The following is a 21757-nucleotide window of genomic DNA, read 5'->3' on the forward strand; positions in this document are numbered from 1 at the left end:
TCACATGAACTAATACAACGTCACGACATAGACTAAGTCTGTAAGTAATCTCTGACAGCAGAGGTCGATGTGGGATCCACTGAGGGTCCAAACAAAGCTCTGTATGTCATTTATCACATGGTAACTACTTTTCTTTGGGTTTGAATTCAACGTTTTTAACTCACTTTTACATATTAACAAAATGTGATAATTATCAATAGCAACTACCAGAGTTGTTTACATTTACAATCACTGTTTGAGAAATAAAAAACAATGCTAAGATTTCAGAATATATTCCTCTGCTAAGAAGGTGAAATATCTAAATAAAAACAAAAAGCTTCCAGCAGGGGACGACATTCTTCCAAGTTCCGACAATTGACAGATATGTAGTGTGACATTCAAAGCTTTTAACATCATCATCACGTGGTATTGTTTCTTCGATACAAGCATCGTTATGTTGTGTCGAATCCAGGCCCCCAGCGTCACAAGCTCTGCTGGTCGGCTACTGCATAGCAACCTAGCGGAGCCAAAAGCCCTGATTTGCCCTAGAAAGCGAATCTAAATTATGATCGCCAGAACAGCCACACACATTTTTTTTAGATGAACGTTTTAGGCCCTAAAATGTTTATTATGCTAAATTTCGATCCCTATGGGAAATAATTTTTAAGTTCACAACAAATCTGTCACGCCTTGGTCATTGTATTTTGTGTTTTTGTTAGATGTTTGGGTAGGCCAGGGTGTGACATGGGTTTATATGTTGTATTCGTATTGGGGTTTGTATTAATTGGGATTGCAGCTGATTAGGGGTGTGTCTAGTTAGGCTTGGCTGCCTGAGGCGATTCTCAATCAGAGTCAGGTGCTTGTCGTTGTCTCTGATTGAGAACCGTATTTAGACAGCCTGACTTTCGCTTTGTATTTTGTGGGTGTTTGTTCCTGTCTCTGTGTTGTAGTCACCAGATAGGCTGTAATTAGTTTCACGTTTCGTTTGTTGTTTTCTTATATCAGTTATTTCATGTACCGCGATACTTTCATTAAAGTCATGAGTAACCTACACGCTGCATTTCGGTCTGACTCTCTTCTTACAACAGACGAACGTCGTTACAAAATCGAGAAATTTAATTAAATAATGATCGATTCTGACTACTACATTTGTCATCACACAGCACTGACACAGACCAATGACGGGCCGGAAGGCTACGAAGAGGCTCCTGGCTGACTCTCTCAGGCAGGGTTGAAATGAATACATTGACCATGATCATTTGCTAGTTACGGCTATTTTCATGATCCTTGGCACTTCAAATTGAAAAACTTCCGGTTTCAAGCGCCAAAAGGGGTTTTCCATTGGAATACATGATGACGTCAATGCTATCACTATCAACTGGTTTTAATGTCTATGGTTCAATCAGTAGTGCTTTGAAAACTGCATCGGAAAATCAGTGCTCCGGCATGAATCGTCCCATCACTACATATTCTAATATAATAATAATATTAACATCGCTAATTACATAAATTAATAAAATGGTTACTATTACAACTTTGGGATTTACATGGACTCTTAAGGAATTTATTCACCTCTGTAGGCATAATTGAAGCTACAATACTGTCAGTGTTCAACCTTAACATGTGATGACAATACACCAGTCTCAATCTTGTTTTTAAGAGTCCCAAAAATGAGAACCAAGCTTCTAAAAAGGTAATTCCAGCCCCCTAGTCTTGGAATTCCCCCCAAGCCAACCTAAAAGGAAAACCACAAAAGGAAAACCAGCCACGTCACGGACACCGGCGTCTCGTTTCCAGTCAAACTAAACGCCTTCTTTGCCCGCTTTGAGGATAATACAGTGTGACCTACGGGGCCCGCTACCAAGGACTGTGGGCTCTCCTTCTCCGTGGCCAACGTAAGTAAGACATTCAAAGGTGTTAACCCTCGCAAGACTGCCGGCCCAGACAGCATCCCTAGCCACATCCTCAGAGCATGTGCAGACCAGCTGGCTGGTGTGTTTACGTGTCACGAATCACGTTTCCTGAGTCTGTTTTTTGCCTGTGTTCTGTCCTGGAGTGTTTATTCCGGCGTCCTGGAATGCACCCTGTCTGGTTGCCGGGCAATGTTGCCAGTTGGGAGTTCTGATTACCCGCACCTGTATCCCATCAGCTATCTGCACACCTGGTCCTGATCATCATCTCTCCTCTTCATAAGCCCGGACCTGACATCCATTCCCTGCCGGATCGTTAGCCATGAACAGTATGTTGTGCCATAGTATCAGCCTCAAGTTGGATAGAATTTATTTTGTTGTTTTTTACGTATTGCTTGCCTTAAACTTACATCCGTTTGTTCTGTCTTCAGTTACTCACCCAGATCATTTACCCCATTCCCGCCTGGTCGTTGGAGGATTCCACTACCCCATTGGATCCACCTATTTACTCCCATCAACTCACCACCGCTGCCCGCTACGCCACCTGGATATATCTACCCATTCACATTCACTTGTAAATAAATACTCACCTTCTTCCCACTCTCCTTGTCCTGGTCTGCTTCTGGGTTCGATTTTGAAAGAACGTGACATTACGGACATATTCAATCTCTCCCTATCCCAGTCTGCTGTCCCCACATGCTTCAAGATGGCTACCATTGTTCCTGTACCCAAAAAGGCAAAGGAAATGAAACTAAATGACTATAGCCCCGTAGCACTCACTTCCGTCATCATGAAGTGTTTTGAGAGACTGGTCAAGGATCATATCACCTCCACCTTACCCTTCACCCTAGAACCACTTCAATGTACTTACCACCCCAATAGATCCACAGACTATGCAATTTCCTTCACATTGCATACTGCCCTTTCTCATCTGGACAAGAGGAATACCTACAGTGCCTTGCAAAAGTATTCGGCCCCCTTGAACTTTGCGAACTTTTGCCACATTTCAGGCTTCAAACAAAAGATATAAAACTGTATTTTTTTGTGAAGAATCAACAACAAGTGGGACACAATCATGAAGTGGAACGACATTTATTGGATATTTCAAACTTTTTTAACAAATCAAAAACTGAAAAATTGGGCGTGCAAAATTATTCAGCCCCCTTAAGTTAATACTTTGTAGCGCCACCTTTTGCTGCGATTACAGCTGTAAGTCGCTTGGGGTATGTCTCTATCAGTTTTGCACATCGAGAGATTGAACTTTTTTCCCATTCCTCCTTACAAAACAGCTCGAGCTCAGTGAGGTTGGATGGAGAGCATTTGTGAACAGCAGTTTTCAGTTCTTTCCACAGATTCTCGATTGGATTCAGGTCTGGACTTTGACTTGGCCATTCTAACACCTGGATATGTTTATTTTTGAACCATTCCATTGTAGATTTTGCTTTATGTTTTGGATCATTGTCTTGTTGGAAGACAAATCTCCGTCCCAGTCTCAGGTCTTTTGCAGACTCCATCAGGTTTTCTTCCAGAATGGTCCTGTATTTGGCTCCATCCATCTTCCCATCAATTTTAACCATCTCCCCTGTCCCTGCTGAAGAAAAGCAGGCCCAAACCATGATACTGCCACCACCATGTTTGACAGTGGGGATGGTGTGTTCAGGGTGATGAGCTGTGTTGCTTTTACGCCAAACATAACGTTTTGCATTGTTGCCAAAAAGTTCAATTTTGGTTTCATCTGACCAGAGCACCTTCTTCCATGTTTGGTGTGTCTCCCAGGTGGCTTGTGGCAAACTTTAAACAACACTTTTTATGGATATCTTCAAGAAATGGCTTTCTTCTTGCCACTCTTCCATAAAGGCCAGATTTGTGCAATATACGACTGATTGTTGTCCTATGGACAGAGTCTCCCACCTCAGCTGTAGATCTCTGCAGTTCATCCAGAGTGATCATGGGCCTCTTGGCTGCATCTCTGATCAGTCTTCTCCTTGAATGAGCTGAAAGTTTAGAGGGACGGCCAGGTCTTGGTAGATTTGCAGTGGTCTGATACTCCTTCCATTTCAATATTATCGCTTGCACAGTGCTCCTTGGGATGTTTAAAGCTTGGGAAATCTTTTTGTATCCAAATCCGGCTTTAAACTTATTCACAACAGTATCTCGGACCTTCCTGGTGTGTTCCTTGTTCTTCATGATGCTCTCTGCGCTTTTAACGGACCTCTGAGACTATCACAGTGCAGGTGCATTTATACGGAGACTTGATTACACACAGGTGGATTGTATTTATCATCATTAGTCATTTAGGTCAACATTGGATCATTCAGAGATCCTCACTGAACTTCTGGAGAGAGTTTGCTGCACTGAAAGTAAAGGGGCTGAATAATTTTGCACGCCCAATTTTTCAGTTTTTGATTTGTTAAAAAAGTTTGAAATATCCAATAAATGTCGTTCCACTTCATGATTGTGTCCCACTTGTTGTTGATTCTTCACAAAAAAAATACAGTTTTATATCTTTATGTTTGAAGCCTGAAATGAGGCAAAAGGTCGCAAAATTCAAGGGGGCTGAATATGTCACGTTCTGACCTTTATTTCCTGTGTTTTGTATTTAGTTAGTATGGTCAGGGCGTGAGTTGGGTGGGCAGTCTATGTTTGTTTTTCTATGATTTGGGTATTTCTGTTTCGGCCTAGTATGGTTCTCAATCAGAGGCAGGTGTCATTAGTTGTCTCTGATTGAGAATCATACTTAGGTAGCCTGGGTTTTACTGTGTGTTTGTGGGTGATTGTTCCTGTCTCTGTCTTTGCACCAGATAGGACTGTTTTGAGTTTTCACATTTCTTGTTTTTTGTAGTCAGTTGTTCATGTGTACCTTAAATTCATTACAGAATCACCCACCCAACTCGGACCAAGCGGCGTGGTAAAGGACAGCGACGACAGCAGCAGCAGCATCAACAACAGAGGTCAGCATCACAGGACTCCTGGACATGGGAGGAGATACTGAATGGAGAGGGACCCTGGGCACAGGCTGGGGAATATCGCCGCCCCAAAGCAGAGCTGAAGGCAGCGAAAGCTGAGCGGCGGCGATATGAGGAGGCAGCACGGCAGCCCGACAGGTACGAGGGGCAGCCCCAAAAATCTTTTTGGGGGGGCACACGAGGTGTGGTACTAAGCCAGGTAGCAGACCTGAGCTCACGCCTCGTGCTTATGATAAGCAGCGCATTACTGGTCAGGCACCGTGTTATGCGGTTAAGCGCATGGTGTCGCCAGGGCGTGCCCATAGCCCGGTGCGCGATAGGGCAGCCCCCCAAAAGTGCCATGCGAGTGTGGGCATTGAACCAGGGCGTATGGTGCCTGCTCAGCGGGTCTGGTCGCCGGTACACAGTTTTGGTCCAGGTTATCCTGCGCCGGCTCTACGTGCTGTGTCTCCGGGGCGCTGGGAGGGTGCAATGCGTCCTCTGCCTGCGCTCCGCTCGTGCCGGACAAATGTGGGAGTGGAGCCTAAGGGAGAGGTGTGTGTAGTAAGCACTAGATCTCCCGTGCTTACCCACAGCCCGGTCCTTCAGGCTCCTCCTAACACCAAGCCTCCTGAAAGTCTCCCAACCTGGTGGTTCTTGTGGCAGCCCCACGCACCAGGCTGTCTCTCTGTCTCCTCCCTGCAGGTGGTCCCGCCTGTCCGGCACCACTGCCGGAGTCTCCCGCCTGTCCGGCGCCGCTGCCGGAGTCTCCCGCCTGTCCGGCGCCGCTGCCGGAGTGTCCCGCCTTCCTCTCCAGTGCCGTCTGAGCTACCCGTCTGCCCAGCGCCGCCAGTCAGCCCAGAGGTGCCAGAGTCCCTCAGCCCAGAGGCGCCAGAGCCCCTCAGCCCAGAGGCGCCAGAGCAGCTGCCCCTCTGTCCCGAGCTTCTGCCCATCTGTCCAGAGCTGCCCCTCTGTCCAGTGGGGTCATTGATAAGGGTGGCCATGGTGAGAAAGCCACGGAGGCAGACAATAAGACGGACTAAGACAATTGTGAAGTGGGGTCCGCATCCCGCGCCAGAACCGCCACCGCGGACAGACGCCCACCCATACCCTCCCCTATAGGTCAAGGTTTTGCGGCCGGAGTCCGCACCTTTGGGGGGGGGGGTACTGTCACGTTCTGACCTTTATTTCCTGTGTTTTGTATTTAGTTAGTATGGTCAGGGCGTGAGTTGGGTGGGCAGTCTATGTTTGTTTTTCTATGATTTGGGTATTTCTATGTTTCGGCCTAGTATGGTTCTCAATCAGAGGCAGGTGTCATTAGTTGTCTCTGATTGAGAATCATACTTAGGTAGCCTGGGTTTCACTGTGTGTTTGTGGGTGATTGTTCCTGTCTCTGTCTTTGCACCAGATAGGACTGTTTTGAGTTTTCACATTTCTTGTTTTTTGTAGTCAGTTGTTCATGTGTACCTTAACGTATTAAAAAGAACCATGGACACTTACCACGCCGTGTATTGGTCCTCTGATCCGTTTCGCCTCTCCTCTTCGGAAGAAGAGGAGGAAATTCATTACAGAATACTTTCTCAAGGCACTGTATGTAAGAATGCTGTTCATTGACAATAGCTCAGCATTCAACACCATAGTACCCTCCAAGCTCATCATTAAGCTTGAGGGCCTGGGTCTCAACCCCACCCTGGGCAATTGGGTCCTGGACTTGCTGACGGGCCGACCCTATGTGGTAAAGGTAGGGAACAACATCTCCACTTCACCGATGCTCCAGACTAGGGCCCCACAAGGTTGTGTGCTCAGCCCCCTCCTGTACTCCCTGTTTACCCATGACTGCACCCAACTCAATCATCAAGTTTGCAGACACCACAACAGTAGTGGGCTTGATTACCAACAATGACGAGACAGCCTACAGGGAGGAGGTGAGGGCACTCGGAGTGTGGTGTCAGGAAAACAACCTCTCACTCAACGTCAACAAAAGAAAGGAGAAAATCGTGGACTTCAGGAAACAGCAAAGGGAGCACTCCCTTATCCACATCGATGGGACAGCAGTGGAGAAGGTGGAAAGTCTTAAATTTCTCAGCATACACATCACGGACAAACTGAAATGGTCCACCCACACAGACAGTGTGGTGAAGAAGACATAACAGTGCCTCTTCAATCTCAGGAGGCTGAAGAAATGTGGCTTGTCACCTAAAACCCTTACAAACCTTGACAGATGCACAATTGAGAGCATCCTGTCAGGCTGTATCACCGCTTGGTACGGCAACTGCACCGAACACAACCGCAAGGCTCTCCAGACGGTGGTGTGGTCTGCACAACGCATCACCGGAGGCAAACTACCCGGCCTCCAGGACACCTACAGCACCCGATGTCACAGGAAGGCCAAAAATATAATCAAGGACAGAACTGTAAAAGTGTGTGCGAGCAAAAAGGCCTACAAGCCTGAATCAGTTACACCAGCTCTGTCAGGAGGAATAGGCCAAAATTCACCCAACTTATTGTGTGAAGCTTGTGGAAGGCTACCTGAAACATTTGACCCAAGTTAAATAATTTAAAGGCAATGCTACCAAATACTAATTGAGTGTATGTAAACTTTTGACCCACTGAGAATGTGATGAAAGAAATAAGAGCTGAAATAAATAATCCTCTCTACTATTATTCCGACATTTCACATTCTTAAAATAAAGTGGTGATCCTAACTGACCTAAGACGGGGAATTGTTACTAGGATTACATGTCAGGCATTGTGAAACACTGAGTTTAAATGTATTTGGCAAAGGTGTATGTAAACTTCCGACTTCAACTGTATCCTTATTCCATTCCTTTACTTAGATTTGTGTGTATTAGGTAGTTGTTGTGGAATTGTTAGATGTTGGATATTGCTGCAATGTCGGAAGTAGAAGAACAAGCATTTCGCTACACTCGCAATAACATCTTCTAACCATGTGTATGTGACCAATAAAATTTGATTTGATTTGTAGAGCTGATACCTACCTGTGTGTGTGTGTGTGTGTGTGTGTGTGTGTGTGTGTGTGTGTGTGTGTGTGTGTGTGTGTGTGTGTGCGTGCGTGCGTGCGTGCGTGCGTGCGTGCGTGCGTGTGTGTGTGTGTGTGTGTGTGTGTGGTGTATGTGTGTGTGTGTGTGTGTGGTGTATGTGTGTGTGTGGTGTGTGTGGTGTATGTGTGCGTGTGCGTGTGCGTGTGCGTGTGTGTGTGTGTGTGTGTGTGTGTGTGTGTGTGTGTGTGTGTGTGTGTGTGTGTGTGTGTGTGTGTGTGTGTGTGTGTGTGTGTGTGTGTGTGTGTGTGTGTGTGTGTGTACATGCGTGTATGTGTGCAGTCCCTGTCTTAGTGGTATGGCTTTGAGGAGATAAAGTGGGACTATTTCCACCACTGTCTCTCCCTCCACGTGAGTATATATAGAGGGAGAGAAGGGGAATCTAGGGGGAGAGGGTGGATAATTCAAGAAGCGAGAGAAAGAGAGGACCATATGGAATAGAGAGAGAAAGAGAGGACCATATGGAATAGAGAGAGAGGACCATCAGGAATAGAGAGAGAAAGAGAGGACCATATGGAATAGACAGAGAAAGAGAGGACCATAAGGAATAGAGAGAGACAGAGAGGACCATATGGAATTGAGAGAGAAAGAGAGGACCATAAGGAATAAAGAGAGACAGAGAGGACCATAAGGAATAGAGAGAGAAAGAGAGGACCATAAGGAATAGAGAGAGAAAGAGAGGACCATAAGGAATAGAGAGAGAAAGAGAGGACCATGAGGAATAGAGAGAGACAGAGAGGACCATATGGAATAGAGAGAGAAAAATAGGACCATACGGAATAGAGAGAGAAAGAGAGGACCATATGGAATAGAGAGAGAAAGAGAAGACTATAAGGAATAGAGAGAGAAAGAGAGGACCATATGGAATAGACAGAGAAAGAGAGGACCATAAGGAATAGAGAGAGACAGAGAGGACCATATGGAATTGAGAGAGAAAGAGAGGACCCTAAGGAATAAAGAGAGACAGAGAGGACCATATGGAATAGAGAGAGAAAGAGAGGACCATATGGAATAGAGAGAGAAAGAGAGGACCATAAGAAATAGAGAGAGAAAGAGAGGACCATGAGGAATAGAGAGAGACAGAGAGGACCATATGGAATAGAGAGAGAAAAATAGGACCATACGGAATAGAGAGAGAAAGAGAGGACCATATGGAATAGAGAGAGAAAGAGAGGACCATAAGGAATAGAGAGAGACAGAGAGGTCCATGTGGAATAGAGAGAGAAAGAGAGGACTATATGGAATAGAGAGAGAAAGAGAGGACCATAAGGAATTGACAGAGAAAGAGAGGACCATAAGGAATAGAGAGAGAAAGAGAGGACCATAAGGAATAGAGAGAGAAAGAGAGGACCATATGGAATAGAGAGAGAAAGAGAAGACTATAAGGAATAGAGAGAGAAAGAGAGGACCATATGGAATAGAGAGAGAAAGAGAGGACCATAAGGAATAGAGAGAGACAGAGAGGACCATATGGAATTGAGAGAGAAAGAGAGGACCATAAGGAATAAAGAGAGACAGAGAGGACCATATGGAATAGAGAGAGAAAGAGAGGACCATATGGAATAGAGAGAGAAAGAGAGGACCATAAGGAATAGAGAGAGAAAGAGAGGACCATGAGGAATAGAGAGAGACAGAGAGGACCATATGGAATAGAGAGAGAAAAATAGGACCATACGGAATAGAGAGAGAAAGAGAGGACCATATGGAATAGAGAGAGAAAGAGAAGACTATAAGGAATAGAGAGAGAAAGAGAGGACCATATGGAATAGACAGAGAAAGAGAGGACCATAAGGAATAGAGAGAGACAGAGAGGACCCTAAGGAATAAAGAGAGACAGAGAGGACCATATGGAATAGAGAGAGAAAGAGAGGACCATATGGAATAGAGAGAGAAAGAGAGGACCATAAGAAATAGAGAGAGAAAGAGAGGACCATGAGGAATAGAGAGAGACAGAGAGGACCATATGGAATAGAGAGAGAAAAATAGGACCATACGGAATAGAGAGAGAAAGAGAGGACCATATGGAATAGAGGGAGAAAGAGAGGACCATAAGGAATAGAGAGAGAAAGAGAGGACCATAAGGAATAGAGAGAGAAAGAGAGGACCATAAGGAATAGAGAGAGAAAGGGAGGACCATATGGAATAGAGAGAGAAAGAGGGCACCATAAGGAATAGAGAGAAATTAGTAGTGTGTATGAGCGAGGGAGGAGAGAGGAGTGTGTATGAGCGAGGTGAGGAGAGAGGACAATGTATGAGCGAGGGAGGAGAGAGGAGTGTGTATGAGGGAGGGAGGAGAGAGGAGTGTGTATGAGGGAGGGAGGAGAGAGGAGTGTGAATGAGCAAGGTGAGGAGAGAGGACAATTTATGAGCAAGGGAGGATGGAGGAATGTTTATGAGGGAGGGAGGAGAGAGGAGTGTATGAGCGAGGTGAGGAGAGAGGACTGTGAATGAGCAAGGGAGGAGAGAGGAGTGTGTATGAGCGAGGTGAGGAGAGAGGACAATGTATGAGCAGGGGAGGAGAGAGGAGTGTGAATGAGCGAGGGAGAGAGAGGACAATTTATGAGCAAGGGAGGAGGGAGGAATGTGTATTAGGGAGGGAGGAGAGAGGAGTGTGTATGAGCGCGGTGAGGAGAGAGGACAGTGAATGAGCAAGGGAGGAGAGAGGAGTGTGTATGAGCGAGGTGAGGAGAGAGGACAATGTATGAGCAAGGGAGGAGAGAGGAGTGTGAATGAGCGAGGTGAGGAGAGAGGATATTTTATGAGCAAGGGAGGAGGGAGGAGTGTTTTGAGCGAGGGAGGATAGAGGAGTGTGTATGAGCGAGGTGAGGAGAGAGGACAGTGAATGAGCAAGGGAGGAGAGAGGAGTGTGTATGAGCGAGGTGAGGAGAGAGGACAATGTATGAGCAAGGGAGGAGAGAGGAGTGTGAATGAGCAAGGTGAGGAGAGAGGATATTTTATGAGCAAGGGAGGAGGGAGGAGTGTTTTGAGCGAGGGAGGAGAGAGTGTATGGCAACACTTGTCCTGGGTGATAATGAGGCCCAGCATTGACATCCATCCGCTCAACAGAAAGACAGGAAAACAACACAACAGCAGAAATGCTCTGCTCTGCTTCTCATTCTGGAGTATGGGATCAACACCATGTCTCTCTGAGTGTGTGTGTGTGTGTGTGTGTGTGTGTGTGTGTGTGTGTGTGTGTGTGTGTGTGTGTGTGTGTGTGTGTGTGTGTGTGTGTGTGTGTGTGTGTGTGTGTGTGTGTGTGTGTGTGTGTGTGTGTGTGTGTGTGTGTGTGTGTGTGTGTGTGTGCGCGTGTGTGTGTGTGTGCGTGTGTGTGTGTGTGTGCGCGTGTGTGTATGATTTGCGTATCCTGAAAATAATTTGCTCACTGTGTGTGCGTGTGCATGTGTGTGAGTGTGTGTGTGGTCAGTGCAGACTCACGTGATAGTGTCGATCATGTCCAGGCCCATCTCTACACAACAGTGTGCATGGTCTGCCTTGGGTTGGGTCAGACCTGACACAGAGTAGTAACAGTCCCCCAGAATCTTTATAGGCCTACAGTGGTTCTCCTGGAGAGATGGGGGGAATAGGGTAGAGGGAGAAGTGGGAAGAAGAGGGGGAGGAGGGGAGAGGGAGAGAAGAGCGGGGAATAGACGAGAGAGGGGGAGAGGTGGGACAGAAGGAATGGAAGAGGGAGAGGACCAGAAGGAATAGAGGGGTGGAAGAGAGGGGACCAGAAGGAAGAGAGACAGAGAGCAATGGAGAGGTGAAGAAATGGGGAAGAGAGACAGAGAGGCAATGGAGAGGTGAAGAAAGGGGGAGGAAGAGAGACAGATGGCAATGGAGAGGTGAAGAAATGGGGCGGTAGAGAGACAGAGGGCAATGGAGAGGTGAAGAAAGGGGGAGGAAGAGAGACAGAGGGCAATGGAGAGGTGAAGAAAGGGGGAGGAAGAGAGACAGAGGGCAATGGAGAGGTGAAGAAAGGGGAGGAAGAGATACAGAGGGCAATGGAGAGGTGAAGAAAGGGGGAGGAAGAGAGACAGAGGGCAATGGAGAGGTGAAGAAAGGGGGAGGAAGAGAGACAGATGGCAATGGAGAGGTGAAGAAAAGGGGAGGAAGAGAGACAGAGGGCAATGGAGAGGTGAAGAAAGGGGGAGGAAGAGAGACAGATGGCAATGGAGAGGTGAAGAAAGGGGGAGGAAGAGAGACAGAGGGCAATGGAGAGGTGAAGAAAGGGGGAGGAAGAGAGACAGATGGCAATGGAGAGGTGAAGAAAAGGGGAGGAAGAGAGACAGAGGGCAATGGAGAGGTGAAGAAAGGGGGAGGAAGAGAGACAGAGGGCAATGGAGAGGTGAAGAAAGGGGGGAGGAAGAGAGACAGAGGGCAATGGAGAGGTGAAGAAAGGGGGAGGAAGAGAGACAGAGGGCAATGGAGAGGTGAAGAAAGGGGGAGGAAGAGAGACAGAGGGCAATGGAGAGGTGAAGAAAGGGGGAGGACCAGACAGAGGGCAATGGAGAGGTGAAGAAAGGGGGAGGAAGAGAGACAGAGGGCAATGGAGAGGTGAAGAAAGGGGGAGGAAGAGAGACAGAGGGCAATGGAGAGGTGAAGAAAGGGGAGGAAGAGAGACAGAGGGCAATGGAGAGGTGAAGAAAGGGGGAGGAAGAGACAGAGGGCAATGGAGAGGTGAAGAAAGGGGGAGGAAGAGAGACAGAGGGCAATGGAGAGGTGAAGAAAGGGGAGGAAGAGAGACAGAGGGCAATGGAGAGGTGAAGAAAGGGGAGGAAGAGAGACAGAGGGCAATGGAGAGGTGAAGAAATAGGGGAGGAAGAGAGACAGAGGGCAATGGAGAGGTGAAGAAAGGGGGAGGAAGAGAGACAGAGGGCAATGGAGAGGTGAAGAAAGGGGGAGGAAGAGAGACAGATGGCAATGGAGAGGTGAAAAAAGGGAGAGGAAGAGAGACAGAGGGCAATGGAGAGGTGAAGAAAGGGGGAGGAAGAGAGGAGGGCAATGGAGAGTTGAAGAAATAGGGAGGAAGAGAGACAGAGGGCAATGGAGAGGTGAAGAAATTGGAAGAGAGAGAGAGAGGGCAATGGAGATGTGACGAAATAGGGAGGAAGAGAGACAGAGGGCAATGGAGAGGTGAAGAAATGGGGAGGAAGAGAGACAGAGGGCAATGGAGAGGTGAAGAAATAGGGAGTAAGAGAGACAGAGGGCAATGGAGAGGTGAAGAAATGGGGAGGAAGAGAGACAGAGGGCAATGGAGAGGTGAAGAAATAAGGAGGAAGAGAGACAGAGGGCAATGGAGAGGTGAAGAAATAAGGAGGAAGAGAGACAGAGGGCAATGGAGAGGTGAAGAAATAAGGAGGAAGAGAGACAGAGGGCAATGGAGAGGTGAAGAAATGGGAGGATGAGAGAGAGAGGGCAATGGAGAGGTGAAGAAATAGGGAGGAAGAGAGACAGAGGGCAATGGAGAGGTGAAGAAATGGGGAGGAAGAGAGACAGAGGGCAATGGAGAGGTGAAGAAATAGGAGTAAGAGAGACAGAGGGCAATGGAGAGGTGAAGAAATGGGAGGAAGAGAGACAGAGGGCAATGGAGAGGTGAAGAAATAGGGAGGAAGAGAGACAGAGGGCAATGGAGAGGTGAAGAAATGGGGAGGAAGAGAGACAGAGGGCAATGGAGAGGTGAAGAAATGGGGAGGAAGAGAGACAGAGGGCAATGGAGAGGTGAAGAAATGGGGAGGAAGAGAGACAGAGGGCAATGGAGAGGTGAAGAAATGGGGAGGAAGAGAGACAGAGGACAATGGAGAGGTGAAGAAATGGGGGAGTAAGAGAGACAGAGGGCAATGGAGAGGTGAAGAAATAGGGAGTAAGAGAGACAGAGGGCAATGGAGAGGTGAAGAAATGGGGAGGAAGAGAGACAGAGGGCAATGGAGAGGTGAAGAAATGGGGAGGAAGAGAGACAGAGGGCAATGGAGAGGTGAAGAAATGGGAGGAAGAGAGACAGACAATGGAGAGGTGAAGAAATGGGGAGGAAGAGAGACAGAGGGCAATGGAGAGGTGAAGAAATAGGGAGGAAGAGAGACAGAGGGCAATGGAGAGGTGAAGAAATGGGGAGGAAGAGAGAGACAGAGGGAATGGAGAGGTGAAGAAATGGGGAGGAAGAGAGACAGAGGGGGTAATGGAGAGGTGAAGAAATGGGGAGGAAGAGAGACAGAGGGCAATGGAGAGGTGAAGAAATGGGGAGGAAGAGAGACAGAGGGCAATGGAGAGGTGAAGAAATGGGGAGGAAGAGAGACAGAGGGCAATGGAGAGGTGAAGAAATAGGGAGGAAGAGAGACAGAGGGCAATGGAGAGGTGAAGAAATGGGGAGGAAGAGAGACAGAGGGCAATGGAGAGGTGAAGAAATGGGGAGGAAGAGAGACAGAGGGCAATGGAGAGGTGAAGAAATGGGGAGGAAGAGAGACAGAGGGCAATGGAGAGGTGAAGAAATGGGGAGGAAGAGAGACAGAGGGCAATGGAGAGGTGAAGAAATGGGGAGGAAGAGAGACAGAGGGCAATGGAGAGGTGAAGAAATGGGGAGGAAGAGAGACAGAGGGCAATGGAGAGGTGAAGAAATGGGGAGGAAGAGAGACAGAGGGCAATGGAGAGGTGAAGAAATGGGGAGGAAGAGAGACAGAGGGCAATGGAGAGGTGAAGAAATGGGGAGGAAGAGAGACAGAGGGCAATGGAGAGGTGAAGAAATGGGGAGGAAGAGAGACAGAGGGCAATGGAGAGGTGAAGAAATGGGGAGGAAGAGAGACAGAGGGCAATGGAGAGGTGAAGAAATGGGGAGGAAGAGAGACAGAGGGCAATGGAGAGGTGAAGAAATGGGGAGGAAGAGAGACAGAGGGCAATGGAGAGGTGAAGAAATGGGGAGGAAGAGAGACAGAGGGCAATGGAGAGGTGAAGAAATGGGGAGGAAGAGAGACAGAGGGCAATGGAGAGGTGAAGAAATGGGGAGGAAGAGAGACAGAGGGCAATGGAGAGGTGAAGAAATGGGGAGGAAGAGAGACAGAGGGCAATGGAGAGGTGAAGAAATGGGGAGGAAGAGAGACAGAGGGCAATGGAGAGGTGAAGAAATAGGGAGGAAGAGAGACAGAGGGCAATGGAGAGGTGAAGAAATGGGGAGGAAGAGAGACAGAGGGCAATGGAGAGGTGAAGAAATGGGGAGGAAGAGAGACAGAGGGCAATGGAGAGGTGAAGAAATGGGGAGGAAGAGAGACAGAGGGCAATGGAGAGGTGAAGAAATAGGAGGAAGAGAGACAGAGGGCAATGGAGAGGTGAAGAAATGGGGAGGAAGAGAGACAGAGGGCAATGGAGAGGTGAAGAAATGGGGAGGAAGAGAGACAGAGGGCAATGGAGAGGTGAAGAAATGGGGAGGAAGAGAGACAGAGGGCAATGGAGAGGTGAAGAAATGGGGAGGAAGAGAGGACAATGGAGACGTGAAGAAATGGGGAGGAAGAGAGACAGAGGGCAATGGAGAGGTGAAGAAATAGAGAGGAAGAGAGACAGCGGGAAATGGAGAGGTAAAGAAATAGAGAGGAAGAGAGACAGAGGGCAATGGAGAGGTGAAGAAATAGGGGAGGAAGAGAGACAGAGGGCAATGGAGAGGTGAAGAAATAGGAGAGGTAGAGAGACAGAGGGCAATGGAGAGGTGAAGAAATGGGGAGGAAGAGAGACAGAGGGCAATGGAGAGGTGAAGAAATAGAGAGGAAGAGAGACAGAGGGCAATGGAGAGGTGAAGAAATGGGGAGGAAGAGAGACAGAGGGCAATGGAGAGGTGAAGAAATAGAGAGGAAGAGAGACAGAGGGCAATGGAGAGGTGAAGAAATGGGGAGGAAGAGAGACAGAGGGCAATGGAGAGGTGAAGAAATGGGGAGGAAGAGAGAGATGGCAATGGAGAGGTGAAGAAATGGGGAGGAGAGAGACAGAGGGCAATGGAGAGGTGAAGAAATGGGGAGGAAGAGAGAGAGGGCAATGGAGATGTGAAGAAATGGGGAGGTAAGAGAGACAGAGGGCAATGGAGAGGTGAAGAAAATGGGGAGGAAGAGAGACAGAGGGCAATGGAGAGGTGAAGAAAATGGGGAGGAAGAGAGACAGAGGGCAATGGAGAGGTGAAGAAATGGGGAGGAAGAGAGAGATGGCAATGGAGAGGTGAAGAAATGGGGAGGTAGAGAGACAGAGGGCAATGGAGAGGTGAAGAAATGGGGAGGAAGAGAGAGATGGCAATGGAGAGGTGAAGAAATGGGGAGGTAGAGAGACAGAGGGCAATGGAGAGGTGAAGAAATGGGGAGGAAGAGAGAGATGGCAATGGACAGGTGAAGAAATAGGGAGGAAGAGAGACAGAGGGCAATGGAGAGGTGAAGAAATGGGGAGGAAGAGAGACAGAGGGCAATGGAGAGGTGAAGAAATTGGGAGGAAGAGAGAGATGACAATGGAGAGGTGACGAAATAGGGAGGAAGAGAGACAGAGGGCAATGGAGAGGTGAAGAAATGGGGAGGAAGAGAGACAGAGGGCAATGGAGAGGTGAAGAAATGGGGAGGAAGAGAGACAGAGGGCAATGGAGAGGTGAAGAAATGGGGAGGAAGAGAGACAGAGGGCAATGGAGAGGTGAAGAAATGGGGAGGAAGAGAGACAGAGGGCAATGGAGAGGTGAAGAAAATGGGAGGAAGAGAGAGATGACAATGGAGAGGTGAAGAAATAGGGAGGAAGAGAGACAGAGGGCAATGGAGAGGTGAAGAAATGGGGAGGAAGAGAGACAGATGGCAATGGAGAGGTGAAGAAATGGGGAGGAAGAGAGAGATGGCAATGGAGAGGTGAAGAAATGGGGAGGAAGAGAGAGATGACAATGGAGAGGTGAAGAAATAAGGAGGAAGAGAGACAGAGGGCAATGGAGAGGTGAAGAAATGGGGAGGAAGAGAGACAGAGGGCAATGGAGAGGTGAAGAAATGGGGAGGAAGAGAGACAGAGGGCAATGGAGAGGTGAAGAAATGGGGAGGAAGAGAGACAGAGGGCAATGGAGAGGTGAAGAAATGGGGAGGAAGAGAGACAGAGGGCAATGGAGAGGTGAAGAAATAGGGAGGAAGAGAGACAGAGGGCAATGGAGAGGTGAAGAAATGGGGAGGAAGAGAGACAGAGGGCAATGGAGAGGTGAAGAAATGGGGAGGAAGAGAGACAGAGGGCAATGGAGAGGTGAAGAAATAAGGAGGAAGAGAGACAGAGGGCAATGGAGAGGTGAAGAAATGGGGAGGAAGAGAGGACAATGGAGACGTGAAGAAATGGGGAGGAAGAGAGACAGAGGGCAATGGAGAGGTGAAGAAATGGGGAGGAAGAGAGACAGAGGGCAATGGAGAGGTGAAGAAATGGGGAGGAAGAGAGGACAATGGAGACGTGGAGAGGTGAAGAAATGGGGAGGAAGAGAGACAGAGGGCAATGGAGAGGTGAAGAAATGGGGAGGAAGAGAGACAGAGGGCAATGGAGAGGTGAAGAAATGGGGAGGAAGAGAGGACAATGGAGACGTGAAGAAATGGGGAGGAAGAGAGACAGAGGGCAATGGAGAGGTGAAGAAATGGGGAGGAAGAGAGACAGAGGGCAATGGAGAGGTGAAGAAATGGGGAGGTAGAGAGACAGAGGGCAATGGAGAGGTGAAGAAATGGGGAGGTAGAGAGATATGACAATGGAGAGGTGAAGAAATGGGGAGGTAGAGAGACAGAGGGCAATGGAGAGGTGAAGAAATGGGGAGGTAGAGAGACAGAGGGCAATGGAGAGGTGAAGAAATGGGGAGGAAGAGAGAGATGGCAATGGAGAGGTGAAGAAATGGGGAGGTAGAGAGACAGAGGGCAATGGAGAGGTGAAGAAAATGGGGAGGAAGAGAGACAGAGGGCAATGGAGAGGTGAAGAAAATGGGGAGGAAGAGAGACAGAGGGCAATGGAGAGGTGAAGAAATGGGGAGGAAGAGAGAGATGGCAATGGAGAGGTGAAGAAATGGGGAGGTAGAGAGACAGAGGGCAATGGAGAGGTGAAGAAATGGGGAGGAAGAGAGAGATGGCAATGGAGAGGTGAAGAAATGGGGAGGTAGAGAGACAGAGGGCAATGGAGAGGTGAAGAAATGGGGAGGAAGAGAGAGATGGCAATGGACAGGTGAAGAAATAGGGAGGAAGAGAGATATGACAATGGAGAGGTGAAGAAATTGGGAGGAAGAGAGAGATGACAATGGAGAGGTGACGAAATAGGGAGGAAGAGAGACAGAGGGCAATGGAGAGGTGAAGAAATGGGGAGGAAGAGAGACAGAGGGCAATGGAGAGGTGAAGAAATGGGGAGGAAGAGAGACAGAGGGCAATGGAGAGGTGAAGAAATGGGGAGGAAGAGAGACAGAGGGCAATGGAGAGGTGAAGAAATGGGGAGGAAGAGAGACAGAGGGCAATGGAGAGGTGAAGAAAATGGGAGGAAGAGAGAGATGACAATGGAGAGGTGACGAAATAGGGAGGAAGAGAGACAGAGGGCAATGGAGAGGTGAAGAAATGGGGAGGAAGAGAGAGATGGCAATGGAGAGGTGAAGAAATGGGGAGGAAGAGAGAGATGGCAATGGAGAGGTGAAGAAATAGGGAGGAAGAGAGAGATGACAATGGAGAGGTGACGAAATAAGGAGGAAGAGAGACAGAGGGCAATGGAGAGGTGAAGAAATGGGGAGGAAGAGAGACAGAGGGCAATGGAGAGGTGAAGAAATGGGGAGGAAGAGAGACAGAGGGCAATGGAGAGGTGAAGAAATGGGGAGGAAGAGAGACAGAGGGCAATGGAGAGGTGAAGAAATGGGGAGGAAGAGAGACAGAGGGCAATGGAGAGGTGAAAATAGGGAGGAAGAGAGACAGAGGGCAATGGAGAGGTGAAGAAATGGGGAGGAAGAGAGACAGAGGGCAATGGAGAGGTGAAGAAATGGGGAGGAAGAGAGACAGAGGGCAATGGAGAGGTGAAGAAATAAGGAGGAAGAGAGACAGAGGGCAATGGAGAGGTGAAGAAATGGGGAGGAAGAGAGGACAATGGAGACGTGAAGAAATGGGGAGGAAGAGAGACAGAGGGCAATGGAGAGAGGTGAAGAAATGGGGAGGAAGAGAGACAGAGGGCAATGGAGAGGTGAAGAAATGGGGAGGAAGAGAGGACAATGGAGACGTGAAGAAATGGGGAGGAAGAGAGACAGAGGGCAATGGAGAGGTGAAGAAATGGGGAGGAAGAGAGACAGAGGGCAATGGAGAGGTGAAGAAATGGGGAGGAAGAGAGGACAATGGAGACGTGAAGAAATGGGGAGGAAGAGAGACAGAGGGCAATGGAGAGGTGAAGAAATGGGGAGGAAGAGAGACAGAGGGCAATGGAGAGGTGAAGAAATGGGGAGGAAGAGAGACAGAGGGCAATGGAGAGGTGAAGAAATGGGGAGGAAGAGAGACAGAGGGCAATGGAGAGGTGAAGAAATGGGGAGGAAGAGAGGACAATGGAGACGTGAAGAAATGGGGAGGAAGAGAGACAGAGGGCAATGGAGAGGTGAAGAAATGGGGAGGAAGAGAGACAGAGGGCAATGGAGAGGTGAAGAAATGGGGAGGAAGAGAGACAGAGGGCAATGGAGAGGTGAAGAAATGGGGAGGAAGAGAGACAGAGGGCAATGGAGAGGTGAAGAAATGGGGAGGAAGAGAGGACAATGGAGACGTGAAGAAATGGGGAGGAAGAGAGACAGAGGGCAATGGAGAGGTGAAGAAATGGGGAGGAAGAGAGACAGAGGGCAATGGAGAGGTGAAGAAATAAGGAGGAAGAGAGACAGAGGGCAATGGAGAGGTGAAGAAATGGGGAGGAAGAGAGACAGAGGGCAATGGAGAGGTGAAGAAATGGGGAGGAAGAGAGACAGAGGGCAATGGAGAGGTGAAGAAATAAGGAGGAAGAGAGACAGAGGGCAATGGAGAGGTGAAGAAATGGGGAGGAAGAGAGGACAATGGAGACGTGAAGAAATGGGGAGGAAGAGAGACAGAGGGCAATGGAGAGGTGAAGAAATGGGGAGGTAGAGAGACAGAGGGCAATGGAGAGGTGAAGAAATAGGGAGGAATAGAGATGTGACAATGGAGAGGTGAAGAAATGGGGAGGAAGAGAGACAGAGGGAAATGGAGAGGTGAAGAAATGGGGAGGAAGAGAGAGATGGCAATGGAGAGGTGAAGAAATGGGGAGGTAGAGAGACAGAGGGCAATGGAGAGGTGAAGAAATGGGGAGGAAGAGAGAGATGGCAATGGAGAGGTGAAGAAATAGGGAGGAAGAGAGATATGACAATGGAGAGGTGAAGAAATTGGGAGGAAGAGAGAGATGACAATGGAGAGGTGACGAAATAGGGAGGAAGAGAGACAGAGGGCAATGGAGAGGTGAAGAAATGGGGAGGAAGAGAGACAGAGGGCAATGGAGAGGTGAAGAAATGGGGAGGAAGAGAGACAGAGGGCAATGGAGAGGTGAAGAAATGGGGAGGAAGAGAGACAGAGGGCAATGGAGAGGTGAAGAAATGGGGAGGAAGAGAGACAGAGGGCAATGGAGAGGTGAAGAAAATGGGAGGAAGAGAGAGATGACAATGGAGAGGTGACGAAATAGGGAGGAAGAGAGACAGAGGGCAATGGAGAGGTGAAGAAATGGGGAGGAAGAGAGAGATGGCAATGGAGAGGTGAAGAAATGGGGAGGAAGAGAGAGATGGCAATGGAGAGGTGAAGAAATAGGGAGGAAGAGAGAGATGACAATGGAGAGGTGACGAAATAAGGAGGAAGAGAGACAGAGGGCAATGGAGAGGTGAAGAAATGGGGAGGAAGAGAGACAGAGGGCAATGGAGAGGTGAAGAAATGGGGAGGAAGAGAGACAGAGGGCAATGGAGAGGTGAAGAAATGGGGAGGAAGAGAGACAGAGGGCAATGGAGAGGTGAAGAAATGGGGAGGAAGAGAGACAGAGGGCAATGGAGAGGTGAAGAAATGGGGAGGAAGAGAGACAGAGGGCAATGGAGAGGTGAAGAAATGGGGAGGAAGAGAGACAGAGGGCAATGGAGAGGTGAAGAAATGGGGAGGAAGAGAGACAGAGGGCAATGGAGAGGTGACGAAATAGGGAGGAAGAGAGACAGAGGGCAATGGAGAGGTGAAGAAATAGGGAGGAAGAGAGACAGGAATTTTCATGATTGCAATCAAAAAAAGGGTCCTTCAAAGTCAAAACCTGTAACAGGGCTTCCTTTATAAACCTGTAACAGGGCTTCCTTTATAAACCTGTAACAGGGCTTCCTTTATAAACCTGTAACAGGGCTTCCTTTATAAACCTGTAACAGGGCTTCCTTTATAAACCTGTAACAGGGCTTCCTTTTTAAACCTGTAACAGGGCTTCCTTTATAAACCTGTATCAGGGCTTCCTTTATAAACCTGTAACAGGGCTTCCTTTATAAACCTGTAACAGGGCTTCCTTTATAAACCTGTAACAGGGCTTCCTTTATAAACCTGTAACAGGGCTTCCTTTATAAACCTGTAACAGGGCTTCCTTTATAAACCCGTAACAGGGCTTCCTTTATAAACCTGTAACAGGGCTTCCTTTATAAACCTGTAACAGGGCTTCCTTTATAAACCTGTACCAGGGCTTCCTTTATAAACCTGTAACAGGGCTTCCTTTATAAACCTGTAACAGGGCTTCCTTTATAAACCTGTAGCAGGGCTTCCTTTATAAACCTGTAACAGGGCTTCCTTTATAAACCTGTAACAGGGCTTCCTTTATAAACCTGTAACAGGGCTTCCTTTATAAACCTGTAACAGGGCTTCCTTTATAAACCTGTAACAGGGCTTCC

The 21757-nt window shown here is 48.3% G+C and overlaps 1 protein-coding gene across 1 annotated transcript in view; it reads right to left on the reverse strand.

Annotated features, from left to right (window-relative positions):
- adcy1a (adenylate cyclase 1a) overlaps nt 1–21757 on the reverse strand; it is a 113860-nt gene that overhangs the window by 39475 nt on the left and 52628 nt on the right. Inside the window, exon 5 of the mRNA XM_046301306.1 lies at nt 11329–11456. Coding sequence (XP_046157262.1) covers nt 11329–11456 — 128 coding nt within the window. The remainder of the gene's footprint in view (nt 1–11328; nt 11457–21757) is intronic.

Source organism: Oncorhynchus gorbuscha, linkage group LG15, assembly GCF_021184085.1.
Source record: "Oncorhynchus gorbuscha isolate QuinsamMale2020 ecotype Even-year linkage group LG15, OgorEven_v1.0, whole genome shotgun sequence".
NCBI lineage: Eukaryota > Metazoa > Chordata > Actinopteri > Salmoniformes > Salmonidae > Oncorhynchus > Oncorhynchus gorbuscha.